The sequence below is a fragment of the Mytilus galloprovincialis genome, chromosome 3 (assembly GCF_965363235.1).
Source record: "Mytilus galloprovincialis chromosome 3, xbMytGall1.hap1.1, whole genome shotgun sequence".
In the NCBI taxonomy this organism is placed as follows: Eukaryota; Metazoa; Mollusca; class Bivalvia; order Mytilida; family Mytilidae; genus Mytilus; species Mytilus galloprovincialis.
The window spans coordinates 110252007-110272479 of NC_134840.1; the positions used below are offsets into that span (position 1 = coordinate 110252007).

Sequence of the window (20473 nt, forward strand, 5' to 3'; positions counted from 1 at the left end):
GTAAATTTGTGTATTCTTGTCTTTCGTTTTTTTCTAATGAGATTTATCTATATGCCTTTTTGTTGGTCTTTGTTGACTTACTTGCTTGTTTTTGTAATGATTGAGATTATAACACGGTGTTGACTGATGTGCCCTTATTTTTTTTTTTACCTATTACGTCTACTGTTTTATTCACACATCGTTGTAATAATTATAATGGAATTTTATGCGACTGTCATATAAGTGAAAAGATTAACTAGCTTTAAACCCAGGTTTAATCCACCATTTTCTAAAAGAAAAATCCCTGTAGCAAGTCAGGAATATGACAGCTGTTATTCATTCGTTTGATGTGTTTGAGTTTTTGATTATACCATTTGCTTAAGGACTTTTCTTTAAGAAAAGTGCTTGAAGTTCGGAACTTTTGTTATTTTACTTTATGCTGTATTCATCTGAATAGATAATCAAAATCAGTTATTCGACTATACTATTTTTTCGTTCTTAATAAAATTAACAATTTATAAATTTAGTCAGTCCGTCGGCGTCCCACATTTGTTTTACTTTCATGAGAATGTATCAAACCAGAACATTTTAAAGGCAAGTTGAGCTTATCTGGTGGACTTTAAACAGTTATTAGTAAAATGGACATTGAGCACTTAATTCCACGCGTCAGACCTGTTGGGAAAAAAGTAGACACAAATAACGTATTTTGGGGTATAAGTCAATAAAACACTAACTCAATTACGGAATAAAAACGTAGATATCAAGCTTATATTGTATAAAGCCAAACGTGTTTTTCGTTCAATTCAGACTAATCAGACTTTGGATTATTATACACCTAGCCATGTTAGGCCCTTTATAGTTTGCTGTTCGGTGTAATCGATCCAAGGCTCCGTATTAAAGGTCGTAGTCTGACCCATAATTGTTAACTTTTTATACATTTTTACTTGGATGGACAGTTGTCTTATTGGCACTGATACCACATATTTTCATTTATAATCAGTTAGAAGGCCATATCAATAAAAATGCTGATAAGATATTCCGTTTCTTGTATTTCCTATCCTATGTTCCCTGATAAGGGGTTGCTGCTCATAAGGAAGCTATTAAACCTAGAGTTCTAATTGCTCAAGATCATATCACTTCTTCGTAATTTTCACAGATACCATCACGAGCTGTTTGAGCGTTATGGTATATCTGTTTCACAGATGACGACGGATATCTTTCAATATTGTTGTAGCTATCCCAACCCATCCCATTTTTCCCGAATATGCATTACCGAATTAGACTTATCAAAACAGTGTGTCCTTTACATCTTGGTATACATTTGATGGGATTCTAACAAGATATGGTGGCGTTATGGTGTTTAAGATTCAATATTAAATATAGCTTTCGTTTCCAAGGGTCAAGGGGTAATCTCTTGTAAAAAAAAGTTGATCGGCGCTGATTTGAAGCTTATATGATGAATTGTTGGTATTAGAGAGTCTGGATGGGAGGGGGTCTGTTATTCTGTAAACGTTTAATTTTCACCCCTTTTTTCTCTAATCTTCAAAAAAATAACCCCTTTTTTCTCTAATCCTCAAAAAATTAACCCCTTTTTTCTTTAATCTTCATTTTTTTTACCGTTATTCTCTAATCTTCATTTTTAAAGGGCATTATTCTTAAACCATTTAACCCCATCCAAACCCTCGTATTAACATGCAAGATAAAAAGTAAAATAACAACAATACCGACTCCAAGGGCAATTCGAAACGGGAAGTCCCTCAACAAATGACAAAATCAATACGCATGAAAAAACTTCTTTCATATTCCTTACTTTTACAGTCATTTCCTAGTGTAAAAAGCGGTTTTATTACTAGCTAAACTTAACTTTTATTTGAATGACTGTCACATAAATGCCATTATATTGACAACAATGTCTGAGCGTAAACAAACAGACATAATAGGTAAAACATGTCAATAATTTGGGTACAGCAGTAAACTTTGAGTTATATTCTTAATCAGTATAAAAAAACTACTAGTATATCAGCAATAAAAAAAATCACATGAAGACAAATAAACTCATCATAGATACCAGGACTAAATTTAGTATATACGCCAGACGCGCGTTTCGTCTACAAAAGACTCATCAGTGACGCTCAATTCCAAAAAAAGTTAAAAACGCCAAATAAAGTACGAAGTTGACGAGCATTGAGGACCAAAAATTCCTAAAAGTTTTGCCAAATACAGCTAAAGCACATTAACAAAAAAAAAAACACAAGAATTCAATAAATGAACATAGCACAATAACGGGATGCATAAATACCAAGCAACGTCAAAAGAATATTATTAAAAATAGACTTATCAGTAAAGGTTAAAAATAGAGAAAAACAATTAAATAAAAACACTACGAAAAGCTTCACTTAAAACCGACATGACTTGACGGTGTGTGACATCTAACAAGAATTTATAATTGATTGGGATGATATTCATACTCTTCCTGCATTACATTACAGGTGTAAACAATTAAAATCTTACCATAAATGTTGTGACAGTGCTTTCAATGCAATTTACTGTATGCAACGAGTCATAAATCTTATAAAACAAAGTTGATCAGTGCTAATTTTCGGACTGTATGTTATTGCTTATGCCCCACTCGCATTATTATTTTCTATTGTTTAGTGGACCGTGAAATTGGGGTAAAAACTCTAATTTGTCATTTAAACCATTTAAAGATCATATCATAGGGAACATGTATACTAAGTTTCAAGTTGATTGGACATCAACTTCATCAAAAACTACCTTGACCAAAAACTTAAACAGAAATTTGCACTTTCATTTTCTATGTTCAGTGAACTGTGAAATTGGAGTAAAAACTCCAAATTGGCAATACAATTAGAAAGATCATATCATAGGGAACATGTGTACTAAGTTTCAAGTTGATTGGACATAAACTTCATCAAAAACTACCTTGACCAAAAACTTTGACCTGAGGCGGGACAGACGGACGAACGAACGGACGAACCCACAGACCAGAAAACTTAATGAGGGGGTCCCTCTACTATCGTAGGTGGGGTATAAAAACAAATCCGGGTTACAAATCAAAACCGAGGAAAACACATAAACTATAAGAGGAAAACAAAGGAAAACAGGAACACCGAAGTGCAAAAAAAAAAAAAACAATTTTAAACGCCAACATACATAAAACCGAAGTATTCCATAACAACTGCCATACTTCTGAGTTGGACATTTTAAGAAAAGTGAGGGGTTTATCCTAGTATAATTATAATACCATGCCAAACCTCCCGCTTTATGACAATGTTAAAAATATCGCTTAAAAACTACATGACAGACATATTTAAACCCGAAAAACTAGTTGGGATAGTAATTTTTTGGGTCAAAGTAATTAAAATTTTAATGGCATTTCTCCCGTAACAACAGTTCATTGGCTGTCAAACATGTCAAACTTGTTTATCATATTTCAAACTTTTTTTTTCGAATCGAACAATTATAGTTTAGGCGTCAGAGCGCTAATCGTGCAATCTCACATTCACTTTTCCTGAAGTAATATATAATGAACAAGTCGTTCTTAAACAGTTTAAGCGAGGACGTTGACATTGCAATTGTCCATATAACATACATTTGCCAGTCGATAAACTGTTGATCGATTAAAAGTCTGAACTTGAAGCAAAGAAATTGTCCGTATAAATCTTTTGTTGTGCACGAGTAGAAATGTTTAAGAAATTTATGTTTCCTCTCCCTTCAACCAAAGTTGCCTTTAGATAGATTTTGACACTGATATTTTTTATCTGTATTTTTTATTTTGCAGCTGCTCTTCCAATGTATCGGTTCTTGTACATCCTTGACTTTCAATTGTTCTGTTTTGAGCGTTCCTAATGAAGGTAAATCAATAAAAGCCCTTTGTACGTTTAAAGTGGTGTTTTCATTTTTTTTATTCTTCAGTCAAGCTGCATCCTTAGATATAGGAAGATGTGGTGTGGATATGGGCGATATATTCATATACATATATTTGTTAAATGCTAGATATTATATATCATTCATCGGATGGATATTTTTTGTTTGCAAGGACTCATGGGATTTCTTACAAATAACCAAATATCATTTACTCAATCATGAGTCCTTGCAAACAAAAAATATCCATCCGATGAATGATATATAATATCTAGCATTTAACAAATATATGTATATGAATATATCGCCCATATCGAGGTTTATACTATCCGATTATTTATAAATCGTCCAATTAATCATGTATCCGTCAAATTAATCATATATCCGTTAAATCATGCATCTATTTGTCAAGTCATATATCCGTCAAATTCCCATTCATATATCCATCTTATCAAAAATATATCCATTCAATTATTTTTAATATACTCGTCCAATCATTCAAAAACCATTCAAATCAATTTCATATCCGTCTATTCATGCATATATCCGTCAATCATTTATATATTCGTCTATCCATGCATATATCCGTCAGTCATTTATATAACGGTCTAGCCATGCATATACATGTATCTGTCAATCATTTATATATCCGTCTATCCATGTATATATCCGTCAATCATGAACGTATCCGTTAATCATACATATATCCGTCTATCGTTTATTTATCTGTCAATCGTTCAAATATCTTTCAATTCGTTTATATATTCATCCAATTATACTGTATATGTCAATCAGTATATACATTCGTCAATTCATTTATAGATCCGTCCAATCATTAAATAGTCGTCCTAACATTTATCTACATGTCCGGTCAATACATTAATTCGTTCAAACAATTATCTGCATGTCAAGTCAATATGAATACTCGCCCAATCAAATATATCCACATGACTGTGTACATCTACTTAATAAATATTAATTTGTGAATTTCAGTTATGCACAAAAGCTAATTTCACAAATATAAACATCAGTTATGTTTCACTTCGATTTCAAATGAATCTAAATTCAATAAGATATTTACATGGATTTTTTTTTCTCATAAAATCAGTACTTTTGTGCTGTATTCAAACATCAGAAATTTTGTTAATATCAGATAAAACTAAATCTAGTTATCTTTCTTATACCCTGTATTTGAATTGCCATCTTTAATATTACATCAATATTCAACTCGTTGGTTTTACATATAAATTTGTATTTCTATTCGGGTTCATATTGCCAATACCCGACTTCATGTGTATTAATGTCCGCCCTGAAAAACAGAAATGATAAATTCAAACTGAATTATTCTGATAAATGGAGATAAGCACACCATGCAAATTTTAAATCAGTACAGTTTTTCGGCCGATATATTGTCGATATAAACATGGTCACATAAATGGGAACTACATTAAGAAAATTTAATATCAATTAATTGTATTCAAAATATGTCAATAATTTAAGTGCGTAAACAGTTCAGCTAACAAAACATGATTTCACATATATGACATTTACCCTGAGACTAGTCTACTATAACACAGTAGTTAAGAATAAAGATTTCAAGTTCAGAAAAGAAACTGGTTTTATCTGCCTTCAAATAAACAGAAACTTACCTGTCCAGGATTGTTTGTTAGAAAAAACAAAAGCTAGACATTGTTCATCTGCATTGCAAAGCGCTTCCGCTTCCTGTAGGTCAAAGACCGATACAGTACATCCGGATCCAGTCAATGATAACCGACACGGGTAATCATATATTCCAGGAAGATCTTGGTAAAGTATTTTGTTGTAAAGAACTGAAAATGATAAGCAATGAAATATTATTTTTTTGCATTATGTAATGTATAAATGATAATAAATCTCGTTGGTTCTTGTATTAAAAAAAATAAAATAAACAAAGGTTTTACGGTTACATAGTAAGGTGACCAAAAACAATACCCATAGACAAAACAAACGGTTTTGAAAACATTACAGGAAATAAAGATAACTAACCATCTAGCAAAAAGTGATATACCATCGTTTCCTATTTCTTTACAAGTTCTAAAATTGTGCAAAGATCCGGAAATAAAATCTATAAATCTTAATGATAGTACAATAATTGTTTTTCTGACAAAGCAAATTGTAGACCTCATTGATAAATAAAAAAATATATTAAAAACATGTCGTCTTGTACCTATGCATAGGAACTTCAACCATGCTTTCATTTTGTCAATTTACCTTTTATGTGTGTACCAGTCCGGTTCAAGTAACTACCACTCCCGTACATTAGCACAATTTTGTCCATCAAATGCAAGAGTTGTTTGGTGTTCATAGTAACATTAGAGTAACCATGTACAACTCTGTCAACTAATGGCTGTAGACCTATCGGAACACCATGTGGCAGAAGGAATGTAGTAAAATGTCTGCCAGCATTAAAAATGTTCTTTTTCTCGTTATGTCCAACACACTTTAAATTCTGACAAGATATTCTAAAATAAATATAAGCATTTTTTTTCTATTATATTTCATTCAAAATACTACATAGATAAATAGAGTGTGAAGTAATAAATGAGGGTATATGGGTAGATATTTTACATATTTTAAAAATAGCGAATAATTGGCAAAAATACAAAGAATCGTGTCTGTCTTAAGATGTACGTATCTGTCTTAAGATGTATATTAATGTTTTTTTTTATTGAACTAGAGCTTAGAACTGTGTGGATTCGTAACAGAAATTTCATAATCGAACATATGTAATGGCTGAATATTTCATATTTTAGCATTATTACTTCACTTTGACTGATTTATAATGGTTTTTTTTTGTTGCAACCCGGATAAAAGAAGAAATAGTTTACCTCAAAGAGAAATTGGCATTTGGAAAAGAAACAGCACAATCGTCATCTGTTTGGCAAATTGGATCGCCGAAACCTATATCATCAACATCTGATAACTTTATTTCACCATTTACCCTGACAAACTGTTGCCTCCGGAAATCATTGATAGAAATTGTTCCAAACTCATTGTGTGACATGAAATATAACAACTTTGTAATGTCGTACGCAACCTGAGAAAAAGACAAAAAGAACTGTTTAAACACAATATACAAATGCATGTGTTAAAAGATAAAACAGAGATAAATTACATCTACAACGCGTTAAAAAAACGCCATCGATATTTATCGCCAAGGTAAAGAGACACAACTTAAAATCGCTGGTACGAGGAGTTGACTGACAATTCGGGCTACTTGTCTGAACTTGTCTTGCTGATCTGATTGCTGTTTTTAATTTTTTATCTGTATATAATGTTTTTTTAAATTCACGCATATTTTAGTGAAATTGGCTTTAAGCGAGAAAACAACGGGCAAATGACTTCGGCAATATGATTCGTGGATCATCTTTGCTTTCTTAAAGTTGCTCTCTCTATTTATTATAGTTTTGAAATAATTAAATTATAAGTAATAACGCAAAAAACAATCGTCATTAACGAGAAATAAGCTAACTTCTATAAACGTCAACAGTCGATTTCGGCCATGTTGGCTGTTAAGAAGACATTGTCTTGCTTATCGCCTATGATTCTATTCAACTATGATAATATCAAGATAATAAGTAAAAGTGCAACGAATTGGTAGACAAAAAGGGGGGAATCCAATAAAGAATCGACAAACAATTCGGCCATTTGATTCCTTTGAAGGTCGTGTATGTCTTGCTGGTAATTTTTTGTTTTAGTTTCTATCTATATATAACTTTATAGTTTTCAAGATAAATATCAATAGGCACGTTGAATAAAATTGTAATAAAAGGGGCGAATCAAGCCGGCTTTTTTTAAAGGGGGGTCCAGCCCTGGATAAAGAAGGTTCCAACCATATTTCCTCATTCAAAAGCATTGATTGTAAAAAAAAAAGGAGGAAAATCCAACTCCCGGATTACCCTCCCCCTATTAAGATCATAGATGTTTGCAAATTTCATTCTTTTTTTTTTTTACTGTATTCCGATGTCGATGCACACGGCCCGTGTTTCTGTTATAAACTTTATTGGGTGCTCTTACATTTGTAAGACCAACTGTTTGGAAGCGACCAAGAGTGTCAAAACCAAAATATCGACCAAGAGTGTCAAAACCAAAATATCGACCAAGAGTGTCAAAACCAAAATATCGCAATAAATATAAAAGCCAAATCGTCGTAAGTATAGTTCAAGATTAATATCCGTCAGACTGCCCAAGGTCGATTTAGCTTGATAAATTTTTAATCTCTTTATGAACGAACAAAGACAACTTTAGTCCCATTCGGTACAACAAAAAATACATGATTAATAACTTGAAGTTAAAGGTACAAAAAATTCCTAATATTATGAGCAAAAGTGTTTCTCCTGGTGAAATTACAAGATTAATACAACAGACTTCTATACAAAAACTCATTAATAATAAAAACAAACAGTCATTATAAAGACATTTAAATTCTTTAAAGACAGCTCTTACGTAATAGTTGTTTCGGATTAACGTTTCCACGTGGTACGCATCAATTATATTTTTGACACGGGAGTTTAAAACTGTGATAATATGCACATGCTACATGTGCTAGACAAAACGTAATCTTGTGAGACTTTCTATATATATCATGTCAGGAAAGATCGATGTATTCTAATGCAACTGCATGCATGCCATACTCCTTGTTTACTGATAACAATTCTTACCTGACATTTCTGTGTCTGTCATGGTAATAAAAGGTAAAGGAAACAATCCTATCGAATATGTATATAAATACATAAAGGTGGAAAAACTTACAATAGCTCTTTTACGACGCATGCAACTTTCGAGTACTATATTGTCTATTTCGTGGTGGTCAGTTTCATGGGTAGAGGAAGCCAGAGAGAAGAAGAAAAATCAACCTAGCTTTTATGATATCCCGATAGAGAGAGAAATTTAATACATAGGGACTAGGGGACAGGACATTTTTTTTGCCCTCCCCCTTTTTTCCAAAATCCGTTAGTTTTTCGTTTTCTATTAATTTCAATTATTTTCGCGCTTTTTTATGCCCCACCTACGATATTAGAGGGGCTTTATGTTCTCTGGTCTGTGCATCCGTTCGTTCGTTGTACCGTCCGTCTGTCCCGCTTCAGGTTAAAGTTTCGGACGAGGTAGTTTTTGATGAAGTTTAAATCCGAACAACTTGAAACTTAGTACACATGTTACCCTGTGATATGATCTTTCTAATTTTAATGCCAAATTAGAGTTTTATTCCAATTTCACGGTCCACTGAACATAGAAAATGATAGTGTACTTGGGACACATTCTTGTTTCTGTTTTAAAAGAAAAAAAATATACTACAAATTACTTGTATTTGCTATATATGTACTATCATTTCCAAGTTTACTATCCATAGGTGTCACTGGTATATTATATAGAGAGCCTCTTTTGTCCACAAGTACCTATGATTTAATGTACATGCCTTGAGTCTGTCCTCCCATGACATTTGTAAAAGTCTGATCAGTTCTACGGGATCCCCTAATTCTGTTACCATGGAGACATCGTACAGATTGTCACTTGTAATACAAAAACCAAACACCTACAAAATGAACATTTGTAACTCATCAGTTGCATCATTTGGGTAAAGCCACAGAAAAACTACCTTGGCGAATTTATTTTTATGCTGCAGCAACTATACTTTATAACCTTCCGGATCACGTGAGTGTACCTCTGATTTTTGCAGGTATCGTGTTGATCAGTATAGTTTTCTGTGTAATATTTTATTGACATGTTTATCTGTTTTTTATCCTTTTTAGCAGGGGCCGTGTCAACAAAGCTGTCCTAGGACTAGGACATACCTTAGGATGGTTTTAGGACACGTCTTACTCCTAAGTCAGATTAACGAAAGTCTCCTAATATAAGATATGTCCTAAATTTGGTCCTAAAGTTAGGTTATATAAATAGGTGTCTTAGGATAGTCCTAAAAGATACGATGTCCTAAAATGAAATAAAAACAACAAATATAGCATAAAGTCAATGAATAAAATACTAATAAAATATTAAACTATTATAATATTATAAAAAATAAACTAATTAAACAAAATATTTTTCAATATTTGTTGAAAATTCAATTGTGTTACATTATTTCCAATTTGATCTTTAAAATACTCCCAGATACCTGCCAACAAAAAGCGTTAAAGTATTCGGTTTGAGTTTTTTTTTTTTTTTTTGAATTATAAACATATTCCCAGAACGTTGTGTGTGTGCTAGAACTAACTTGATGCACATATCTAAATACATTAAGATATTGCGGAGTCATTTGGTGAAGTGCTTAACTAACTAAAATTGTTTTTCTATATGAAATAGACATCAATAGTAACTCTCCAAAAAGTATGTTTGACGATGTCATATTGTTACGCTCATATATAAAATAAGTGGTGCTGTCCTTTTTGCTTAAACAAATCTATCGTATATACAAAATTTAATCCTGGTATCTATGATGAGTTTATCTATCAACACGAGTGACATTTTTCGCACCTATCTAAACAGTGCAATGTTAATTTAAAGTTTTAATTAATACTCCTTCAAAGCATGTAATGAAATCGAGTGGACCCAAAGACAAAACTGGTATACATACTAACATTAAATTGCAGCACGGATATCGAATTTAATAAAGTTGTGTGACTATTTAGTTTTGTTGTCGTATTAAATTCATTTATATCATTTTATCATGTATAATATCTACTAGTTTTCGTAAATTGTTTTCCATAAAAGAGTAATCCTCCCTCCCTTTACACATAAAGTGAAATACAATAAAATATACGTAATGGAATTCTATGCATATTTTTTTCAATTGAGTAAATGTGTAGTAAGGATGGTCCTAAGACCACCGTAGTTAGGACTGTCCTAAGATACCTTTGTTTTACATCCTAAGACATGTCTCAGACACCTCCTAAGACCATCCTAAATGTCATAAGACATCTTAGATCATCTTAGGACATATCCTAGGATACTTTCATTGACACGGCCCCAGATTCTCTGTTTTTCTTCGATTCTGCTTTTAATTTCCCTATTCTCTCTATTTCTTAAAAAATAGTCATTTGAAGGATGGCATATGTGTTGGAAATAATTAAAAAAAAAAAATCCTAGGTATATCAGAAAGAACCGTATTTTCATGTGTTTATGTTCGTTCAACTGGGTACTAGCAATTATTTACATGCTTATAGTGATGAGAAAACACAGAAAAGAAGAAAAACACCCTATTTAGAAAAGAAGAAAAGCACCGTATAAAGAAAAGAAGAAAAAACCTATAACGTATTCCATATAACCTTAGATTGAGTGGTAATAATTAAATAGCATTGACTGATTACCGCTATAAATATTGCTGGATGTACATATATATATACGGCCTAGCCAAGATCAGATGTGCATTTCATAGTGGGTCTATGTTATAGGCTTGCAGGGGCGTAGCTGCCGTTAGGCACTTTAGGCACGTGCCTACACATAATTTTTTCACAAATATTTTTTTTTTTGTTAAAAAAAATAATAAGCAACGTTATATGTACATGAATTCCAGTGAAGTTGTCACACCTCTAATTATCGAATGTCATGTGTACACTAGTCTCTTGTCCTTAGTGAATGGAATATTGGATAGAATTGAATGTTTTTTATGTGTGTACCTTATATAGAAACTATAAACTAGAACTTTGGTTCAGATCATTTCAATTCTATCAACAAAAACTTGAATGAACCTCAACTTAGACACATGAATTTTTAATAAGTTGTTACTAGTTTTCAACTAGCTTTCCACTTTGTCTTCATCCGACTTGCCAATATTGGTCGTCCGTTTGGCTGTGCAGGATGTATAAATACGTAGTCACGTCTGGTCAGAATGGGGAAATTTAATATTATGGCTAGTTGTAGAGAGAATGCCACTCTTTGAGGAGTTCGTAGTTGGTCTACTGAAAGGCAAAGTTTCTGCTCCTATCCAAATATCCCTCATTTTCCAATGCATGGTATTTTCAAATTTCAAGACCTTCGTCCTGTACAACACCTATTACCATGATTACAGGACTAAGCTCCCTGTTGTGTTTATTGTAAATAATCAATTTTTATTTTTTTTTTTGTTTGTTCTAAACTTGCATAAATATTTTACACTAGATGTTTAACAAGAGTGCACACACTGAAATGTCTCGCCTTCTTTACTAATCATTGATATTATGTTGATAGTCCTAAGTATAAAGCTTTATTACAACTGTCACATAAACGCAACATTAACCAAGATAGCTTAACAAAGACCAATGAACCATGAAAATGAGGTCAAGGTCAGATGAACCATGCCAGGCAGACATGTACAGCTAACAAAGCTTCCATACAACAAATATAGTTGACCTACTACTTAGTTTAAGAAAAATAGACCAAAACACAAAAACTTAACACTGTGCAATGAACCTTGCAATTGAGGTCATGGTCAAATAAAACCTGCGGGACTGACATATAAATCATAATATATTCCCATACACCAAATATAGTTGACCTTTGGCATATAATATTAGATAAAAAGACCAAAACTTAAAAACTTAACTTTCATCACTGAACCATGAAAATGAGGTCAAGGTCACATGACATCTGCCCGCTAGACATGTACACCTTACAATCATTCCATACAACAAATATAGTAAACCTATTGCATAAAGTATGAGAAAAACAGACCAAAACACAAAAACTTAACTATAACCACTGAACCATGAAAATGAGGTCAAGGTCAGATGACACCTGCCAGTTGGACATGTACACCTTCCAGTCCTTCCATACACCAAATATACTAGCCCTATTGCTTATAGTATCTGAGATATGGACTTGACCACCAAAACTTAACCTTGTTCACTGATCCATGAAATGAGGTCGAGGTCAAGTGAAAACTATCTGACGGGCATGAGGACCTTGCAAGGTACGCACATACCAAATATATTTATCCTATTACTTATAATAAGAGAGAATTCAACATTACAAAAATTCTGAACTTTTTTTTCAAGTGGTCACTGAACCATGAAAATGAGGTCAAGGACATTGGACATGTGACTGACGGAAACTTCGTAACATGAGGCATCTATATACAAAGTATGAAGCATCCAGGTCTGTCACCTTCTTAAATATAAACCTTTTAAGAAGTTAGCTAACGCCGCCGCCGTAGCCGCCGCCGCCGCCGTAGCCGCCGCCACCGCCGGATCACTATCCCTATGTCGAGCTTTCTGCAACAAAAGTTGCAGGCTCGACAAAAATCAATCTATCAAATAGCTTCCAGTAGTTTTGAGTACTCTCAGATCTCAGTACGTGTAATGACCACAATTATTCAAATTCCTAAGCAGGAATTTTACAGTAGAGCGGGATATAAAGAAATACGAATTTCTTGAATTTTGTTACGTTAGAACGTTTGCATTGGCATCGACTATGTGTGTATATGTTTGTGTGGCTAGGGTGAAGGTTTAAGAATCAAAAGATTGATGGTTGATGTCTTTCTATCCAAAATGATAGTGTTATTTAATAGTAATATCAGTGTTAAAGTGCACGTGCCTATCTTTTTAATGAAGGATCGTCAATATGTACTATCAATTAAGTTAAACGTATATATCGATCATAACGGAATAGATTTGAAAATACCAAACAGGGTGTACTGCTTAATTAAAGGGATACGCTGATCTATGCTGGGCAGTACATATTGTAAATAATTTTTTTTAATATTTGATTTTCCAATTGTACTGCTTTATTTAATTCACCATTCAGATGTTATGGTAAATTATTCTTATTTCATCAATTTTTTCATCATGTATATTATAATTATCATGATTAAATAATCAGAAAATTTAATATTTTTGTGCATAAAATTTTGCAGCCAAAACGCTGAAATCCGTTTTTCGAAAGGGGCTTGGCCCCCTGAACCCCCTACCAGGGCTCTGCCCTGGACCTGCTGGAGGCTTTCAACGGCCCCAGACCCCTGCCGATTTGTGCCTACAGTTGAAAGAATACCTAGCTACGCCCCTGGCTTGTAAAGACAAGAAGATAATGTTTACATAAGTAATACATGTTTGAACTGAAGGAGACAATGTAGGGCTTCACAATGAATATCAAATATCATGTATAGGTGTTACCGTTTTTAAATAAAACACTAAAATACACGCTGAAAATGGGCAAAATTTCACGTTATGTTGTTTCATTTAAAATTTCGCTGTTTTCAACAATTGATAGTTAATAAGTGAAATTAATTTGAACTACATTATTGGTTCACTGTTATAGACAATTTATTCATCTTTCTTTTACTGGTTGTTGCAACAAAAAATCTCCAGTGGTTACAAAGTTATGATCAAAAGTTGAATACTATGCGTTTGTTATGTAATTTTGTACTTTTGTTTTTAGCTTGCTCAGTGTAGTAATATAAGAGAAAAATGAATCAAATTTATGCTGTTATGTGTTTTGTTTTCTCTTTTAGTATATACTTTATCAAAAACTACCTCGTTTATCAAAATTGCAGTACCCTAGCTGCAGATATATGCCATCAAAGTTGGATATACAAATAAAGTGAAAAATTGTCTTGTCCGTAGACATGCATTCCCTAGTAAACTGGAAGTATAATAACATTAATGTTGCATTGCTAAGTTCCTGTTCTTTTGTAGATATGAAAACACTACTAACATTTTTTTCTACCATCTATTAATAGAGGAAAAATTTCAAAAATATGTCAGAATGTCTTGTCCGTAGACACATGTCTTGTCCGTAGACATGTCTTTTTATCAATATTGCTATAGGCTGTATGGGTCTAAATTATACCTATGTGTTGTTTAAACTTAAACATATCTTACTTTTAATAAATAAATGGTAATTTAAGTGTTCTCAATTTTTGTAAAATTACTTTACAGGAGTGGATTTTAAAAAGTGGCAGATCATCAGTCATAAAAAGCATACCTTATTTTACTTCAATATTGTTTATTCCAGTTGCTGCATACCTTAAAAGGTTAACTAAATCAAAAAAAAAAAATTAAGGAAAAGTATTTCTCTCTCTCTTACTTTATCTTTTGTATTTCCGTATTAACAGCAGATGAGGAAGTGTCTACGGACAAGACACTTGTACATAACAAGTATTAAATTCAATTATTTGTCTGCTATGGAACTTAAATCTTATTTTTAGGTGAAGAAAGTTATCTATTCAAATTAAGACTCAGTATTTTCAACATTAAAATAGTCACAATTGATTCTAACAGATTTTTTTTTTTAACTAAAATTGTCTTGTCCGTAGACATTACCACAATATATTTTAGCCAATTTCCTCAAGTTCAGCCTAATTTGATAGGTAACATTTATGTTATTTTTTCAAGAGAACACATTCAACTATGTCAAAATTGAGTTATAATAAAAGTTTGATTGTTGTAAACAGTCAGATATATGGATTTCAGTTAAAAAAATGTGTCTTCATTTTGGCTCAATCAATAAATTTTTGAGATGTGTAAAGAATTATGGGTACATTTTTATATTTTTCAAAATTTAAAAAACACAATTTAAAATTTATATGGTAACTTTTAATCTTAACTTTAACAATCATCTTTGAAAGCATTAATTGAATATCAATAAAATGTCTTGTCCGTAGACATTATCAAAATGTATTTGTTTCCATTTTCCTCCCAGTCAAGCTAAGTTTGATAGATAAACCTGATAAAATGTATGTTTTTTTTTCAAGAGAACACTTTCAGCTATATCAGAATTAGGTTTTAAAAATGCATTCCATTAAATATAAATACAATGTCTTGTCCGTAGACAAAATATATAAATTGTATTGCTATGTTTGATTGTTTATTGTAAGAATATGCATCAAGTTATTTTAAGGTTCAATACACCAAAAGAAAGGTTTTTTTTGGAAGTTTTGTTATTAATAGATAAGTTTAGATACAGTTTTATCAGATAAGATAAATAATCAAAGAAAGCTACTGTTGCTTGAAATATCTGTGAGTTAAACATGTTCTTGTCATTTTTTTTTTCAATTAAAATGTTTGATATTCAATAATTCTAAACATATTTTGTTGTCTTTGTCATTGACCAAAAATCTGACACTGGTGACCATGTCTTGAAGGCAACCATTAAAGAGAATTATACAGTTTTTAAACACCATTTATTTCATAAAAATATAAAATATTTCTAACAAAAACTGCATGTATTATATAAATGCTTCCAGTGTTAGCCTAACGATGGCAATTTTTCATAATTTAAACCATTTTTGAACCAAAATACCAAAAGAGTTTTGTCCTGAGGTGATACTCATTTTTGACTTCATGTGAAACACAAAATGCACATCTGATCTTGGCTAGGCCGATATATATTATGCTCGAGTTACAAATGAATAATATACTAGGCAAACTGGTGGCGCCTTAATACAAATATTGTTAGGCGTTTTTAGAAAATGAAATATTTATAGACATTTTATGTTATGACAATAAATATAGCAACAAATAAAAAAAAAAAATATAAAAAAAAAACGAGCCTGTAATTTAGTAGTTGTTGTTTGTTGATGTCTATCATATATGTTTTTCGTGTCTTGCTCAAGTTAAATAAATCAGGTTGTTTTCTCTTTTGAATTTGTTTTAATAGCGTGTTATACATTATGGGTTTTACTCATTGTTGAAGACCGTGTAGTGCTATCTTTCTACTTCAATTTGTGGAGAGAATCTCATAGGCAAACATACCACATTTTTTTTCATTTTTATAAAACATATCAGTTGGTTACATCCTCGCCATACTATTTTGATGTGTTGTGCCATTGGCTTGTTTGTCTCATTCACATATAACTTGTATATCTTTTTATTCGTAGACTTACCTGGATGATATTTGGATGAGTTAGGGTCTGTAGCAGGCTGATCTCTTTGATCAGTTTCTTAGCGGCTTTATAAAAACATTTATCATACAAATATCCTTCTTCTAAGCAAGATGATATATCTCTACCCTGGGGAAACACCGTCTTCACTGCATATGTCTTGTTATTGTAATTTGCGCTATATACAGCTTTTGTCCACCCTGATGCTAAAAAACGATAGTTTGTCATTCGGACTATATCTTGGCATCCTAAAGAAGCTCTATCTCTTGATAAAGTATAGATATGTTCCAAATGAACACTCCTATCAATAGAGACTTCTGTTAGTTTTCGAAGTCTACTTTCAAATATACTATACTTATCCATGGAATGAGAATTAACACTATGACCATGATTTGTTCCGCCAGGATCAATCATATTCTCTCGTTCTAATCCACTAAATGTTTTGTGTAAAATCAGAACATTTATAAATATCACGACTATAGCGAGAAGAAAAACTCGCGTTTCCATTCTATATTTATTCATTTTCTCGCTAAAATAGTATCTTGACAATCCCGGCTCGCCAGATCCTATCTAGTACGCGCATACCATATTTACGACGTCCCGTAAATCGTCAAACCTTGCAAGGAACCATGATGATGTTATGTTCGTTGTGACACAGTCTACTTTGTTATAACTATGACAGACTTTCTCTTTTTTTCTGACTCACACATCCACATTAAAAAATGTCAATATCCAACATAGAAGATTGCTTGTAATTTGTGCTGGTTTTAAGTTCCGTGGTAGTCACCCGCTGTGCCTTTTTCGCTTCTGTCAATAGATGTATAGAATTGATAATTCCAAACCTCTCACTGTTTCATACCTGTCACCAATAATTGCATTGACAATCACAAGCTAATCATTTAACTGCACAGTAAAGCTAATTAGCGGTTAACAGACGATTTTATTCCGCATTGATTGATGGTGTGTAATTATACGGTTTAGAATATCCTGCATCTGTACTTTAAATCTACCTGGAGAATGAAAATAAATAGTTCAATGTAAAACAGTTGCACCAAGAGCATGATACGCCCATCTCCTTGATAAAAATCGACCATAAATAATTGATTCATTTAGGTTTGCTAAACGTCCAGTGGCAGATATTGCATGCATTATCGATCAAAATAGTCCGAGCACAGGTATTTAAAAATTGAAAGGATGTAGCATTTATAAATTACATGATCGTTATAAGTTGAAAAAAGGGACGTAAATAATAAACGCCTGCCCCAATTCTTCCTTTATTTTTTGTTATAAATTATTCGTTTAATAAAAAAAGGGGCATCAAAAGAAAAATAACTTTTGGTGTAATATATTATATGGATAGGAGTAAGAACACATTAAATACAATGAAATATTGAAGAATATTTATTGAAATAAACGGTTAAAATACTTAATGGAAGAAAGGGGGGCATTTCTAAAGCGCCTGTGCGTAAAACTTAGTTAGAAGCGTGTGTACGCTTTACAGAAAGCCATATTTTACCCACATTTAACTATTTATTTTGATCAATCTTATCTTGGATCATATCTAAACTTTAACGACTGTCAATCCCGAAATGAGACCATTTTAGTAGATTTTGCAGTTTGGCATGAGATTCATGTAGTATGAAAACTTGAAGTATTTGTAATACACAATTCAAAGATATATGTTTAGTGGTCAATATGATCATTTGTAGTTTATTTTGTTTCTCAGGTACTGTTAGTGATAGCTAGGTCACTATATTCAGCGTATGAATATAGTTAAACTCATCATAAATACCAGGATTGAAATTTTGTATTTGCGCCGAAATGATAATAAATAAAGGCAATAGTAGTATATCACTGTTAAATAATCATAATCGATTAAGCGAAAACAATTCGTGTCACAAACCATACCCGAAGGAACCACATTAACGATAAGAGGAAAACAACGATATAACAGAAAACCTGAACTTCAACCAAAAACTATGAAAGAGGGACGAAAGACATGATATATTGATACTCGTCAGATTTATGTCTTGTGAACATTGATTGATGTTGTTAATGTGTGATAATAGATTTATAATATTTTCGAATTCAAAACGCAGAACAAAGTGGTACCACCATGCCTCTCCTTTATAAACAACATGTATGACGGCTTTATTTCATTCTTTTATTTTGATATGAGCGTCACTGATGAGTCTTATGAAGACGAAACGCGCGTCTGGCGTACTAAATTATAATCCTGGTACCTTTGATAACTATTTTATTCATTATTGTATGGTTAGCATTTGATTAAGAAATTTGAAACCAAAAATATCCTCGATATTTAACTCAAATTTGTCTCAGATCCTCGATGAAAGACAGTTTTATACTCATCAATAAATAGCTAAAGATGACTAGATTGAGATAGCTGGTATATCCCCAGCAATACACAATAAAACAACTTAGAAACCCCTCCTCCCCCATAAGATAACATTTTATAAATTAAAAATGCATTTTATTTCAAGAAATATTTATACAGCACGACAGCCAAGTAGAAAGTCGGCTCGAGACCCGGGAAATTTGAATAACACCAGTTCAATATCGATCGTTGAAGTAAAAAAAAAGATGAATAATATGTACCCGCTATACGGTTGAACGTAAACGTATACCATGGTAACAGTAAAAAAAACCACAGTTGACAATATAAACAAAGCGAAGTCTAGAATGTACTTGTAAATTAAATGATTAAAATGGCAAAAATTCTCAATGCAGATAAACTTTCATTACACAGACTTACCTTGGTTGGTTTCCAATATATATTTTGCTGCAATAACAAATACTTGTAATCCATTTATAAAACTGAAAGGTCACATGCATGATTAGCTCCTTGATAACGTCCATCTCATTACAAACTGAAAGTTTTATCTTATTTCTTATCTCAATTACATTTTAAAGTTTTTTGCTTGTTTTTTGACATTCACGGTCTAATAACTTTTAAAACATTTAATTTTGACATTTGTTGAGTAGTTGTTTTATTAAAATCCTTATCAGATTCATCATGTGTCGGAGCGGTTTTAATTATCATCACCTGAGAGTAATTTAATATATATCTTAATCTTTAAACGTGATTCATTTTTTTCATTTACTGACAGGTGAAATTTACAATATTTCTGACACGAACCTTCGTTGACAAGTTACATGTTGATGCACCAGAAATCAATGTAAGTACATTTGTCGTTGCAATTTCCTGCGGTCTCACCTCTCGTTAGCGATACAAAGCTGATATTGAGAAGATATGTTTCGCACCAGTTGAAAAATATATTCCCGCATTATTAAAGTTAAACAAATTAATTTAGATATCGGTCAACCAAAGAACCCCCCTCGACAAAAAGAAAACCAAACAACCAAAAAAAAAAAAAAAATTTTTTTTTAAAACGCGACATCTGGTCTGGGACCACTATTGTTGAATATAGTCCCTAGTGTTGACAGTGGGTTACTTGCCAATGTTTTTTTATACCCCTTCCAAATTTATTTCTCCATGTTTTATGCCTCAAGTTGCAAGTAGGGGGGTTGGGGAGGGGGGGGGGTGAAATTACACTGTAAAAAAATTTGGGTCCAGAATTTTAAAGGAAAGTAGTTAAAAATTAGCACTTCGGAAGCTGTCAAAAGATTTCAAGACGCCCTAAACATAAAATTGTCCATATTTTGAGTCATAACCGATGAAGTTTTCTATAATTTTGATATATAATTTGTTCCAAAAGTAGTAAACACACTGTAAAAATTTAATTGAGAAAGCGCAGGTGG

General features: G+C 32.3%; 1 protein-coding gene across 3 annotated transcripts; it reads right to left on the reverse strand.

Moving 5' to 3' along the window:
* Window positions 1–4053: 4053 nt before the first annotated feature.
* On the reverse strand, window positions 4054–19640 carry LOC143069769 (extracellular tyrosine-protein kinase PKDCC-like). Of its 3 annotated transcripts, none has more exons than XM_076244538.1 (7): window positions 19467–19640; window positions 16697–17703; window positions 9320–9436; window positions 6732–6940; window positions 6115–6365; window positions 5514–5693; window positions 4054–5173 (listed from the first exon to the last, which is right to left on the reverse strand). In XM_076244538.1, exons 2-7 carry the CDS (start codon window positions 17213–17215, stop codon window positions 5088–5090), a joined length of 1362 nt encoding a protein of 453 aa, XP_076100653.1. In that variant the 5' UTR covers window positions 17216–17703; window positions 19467–19640; the 3' UTR covers window positions 4054–5087. The 3 variants fall into 3 exon arrangements, with proteins under 3 accessions (XP_076100653.1, XP_076100654.1, XP_076100655.1); XM_076244539.1 differs by having other exon boundaries at window positions 16697–17699; window positions 19463–19640; XM_076244540.1 differs by lacking the exon at window positions 9320–9436.
* Between the last annotated feature and the right edge of the window lie 833 nt (window positions 19641–20473).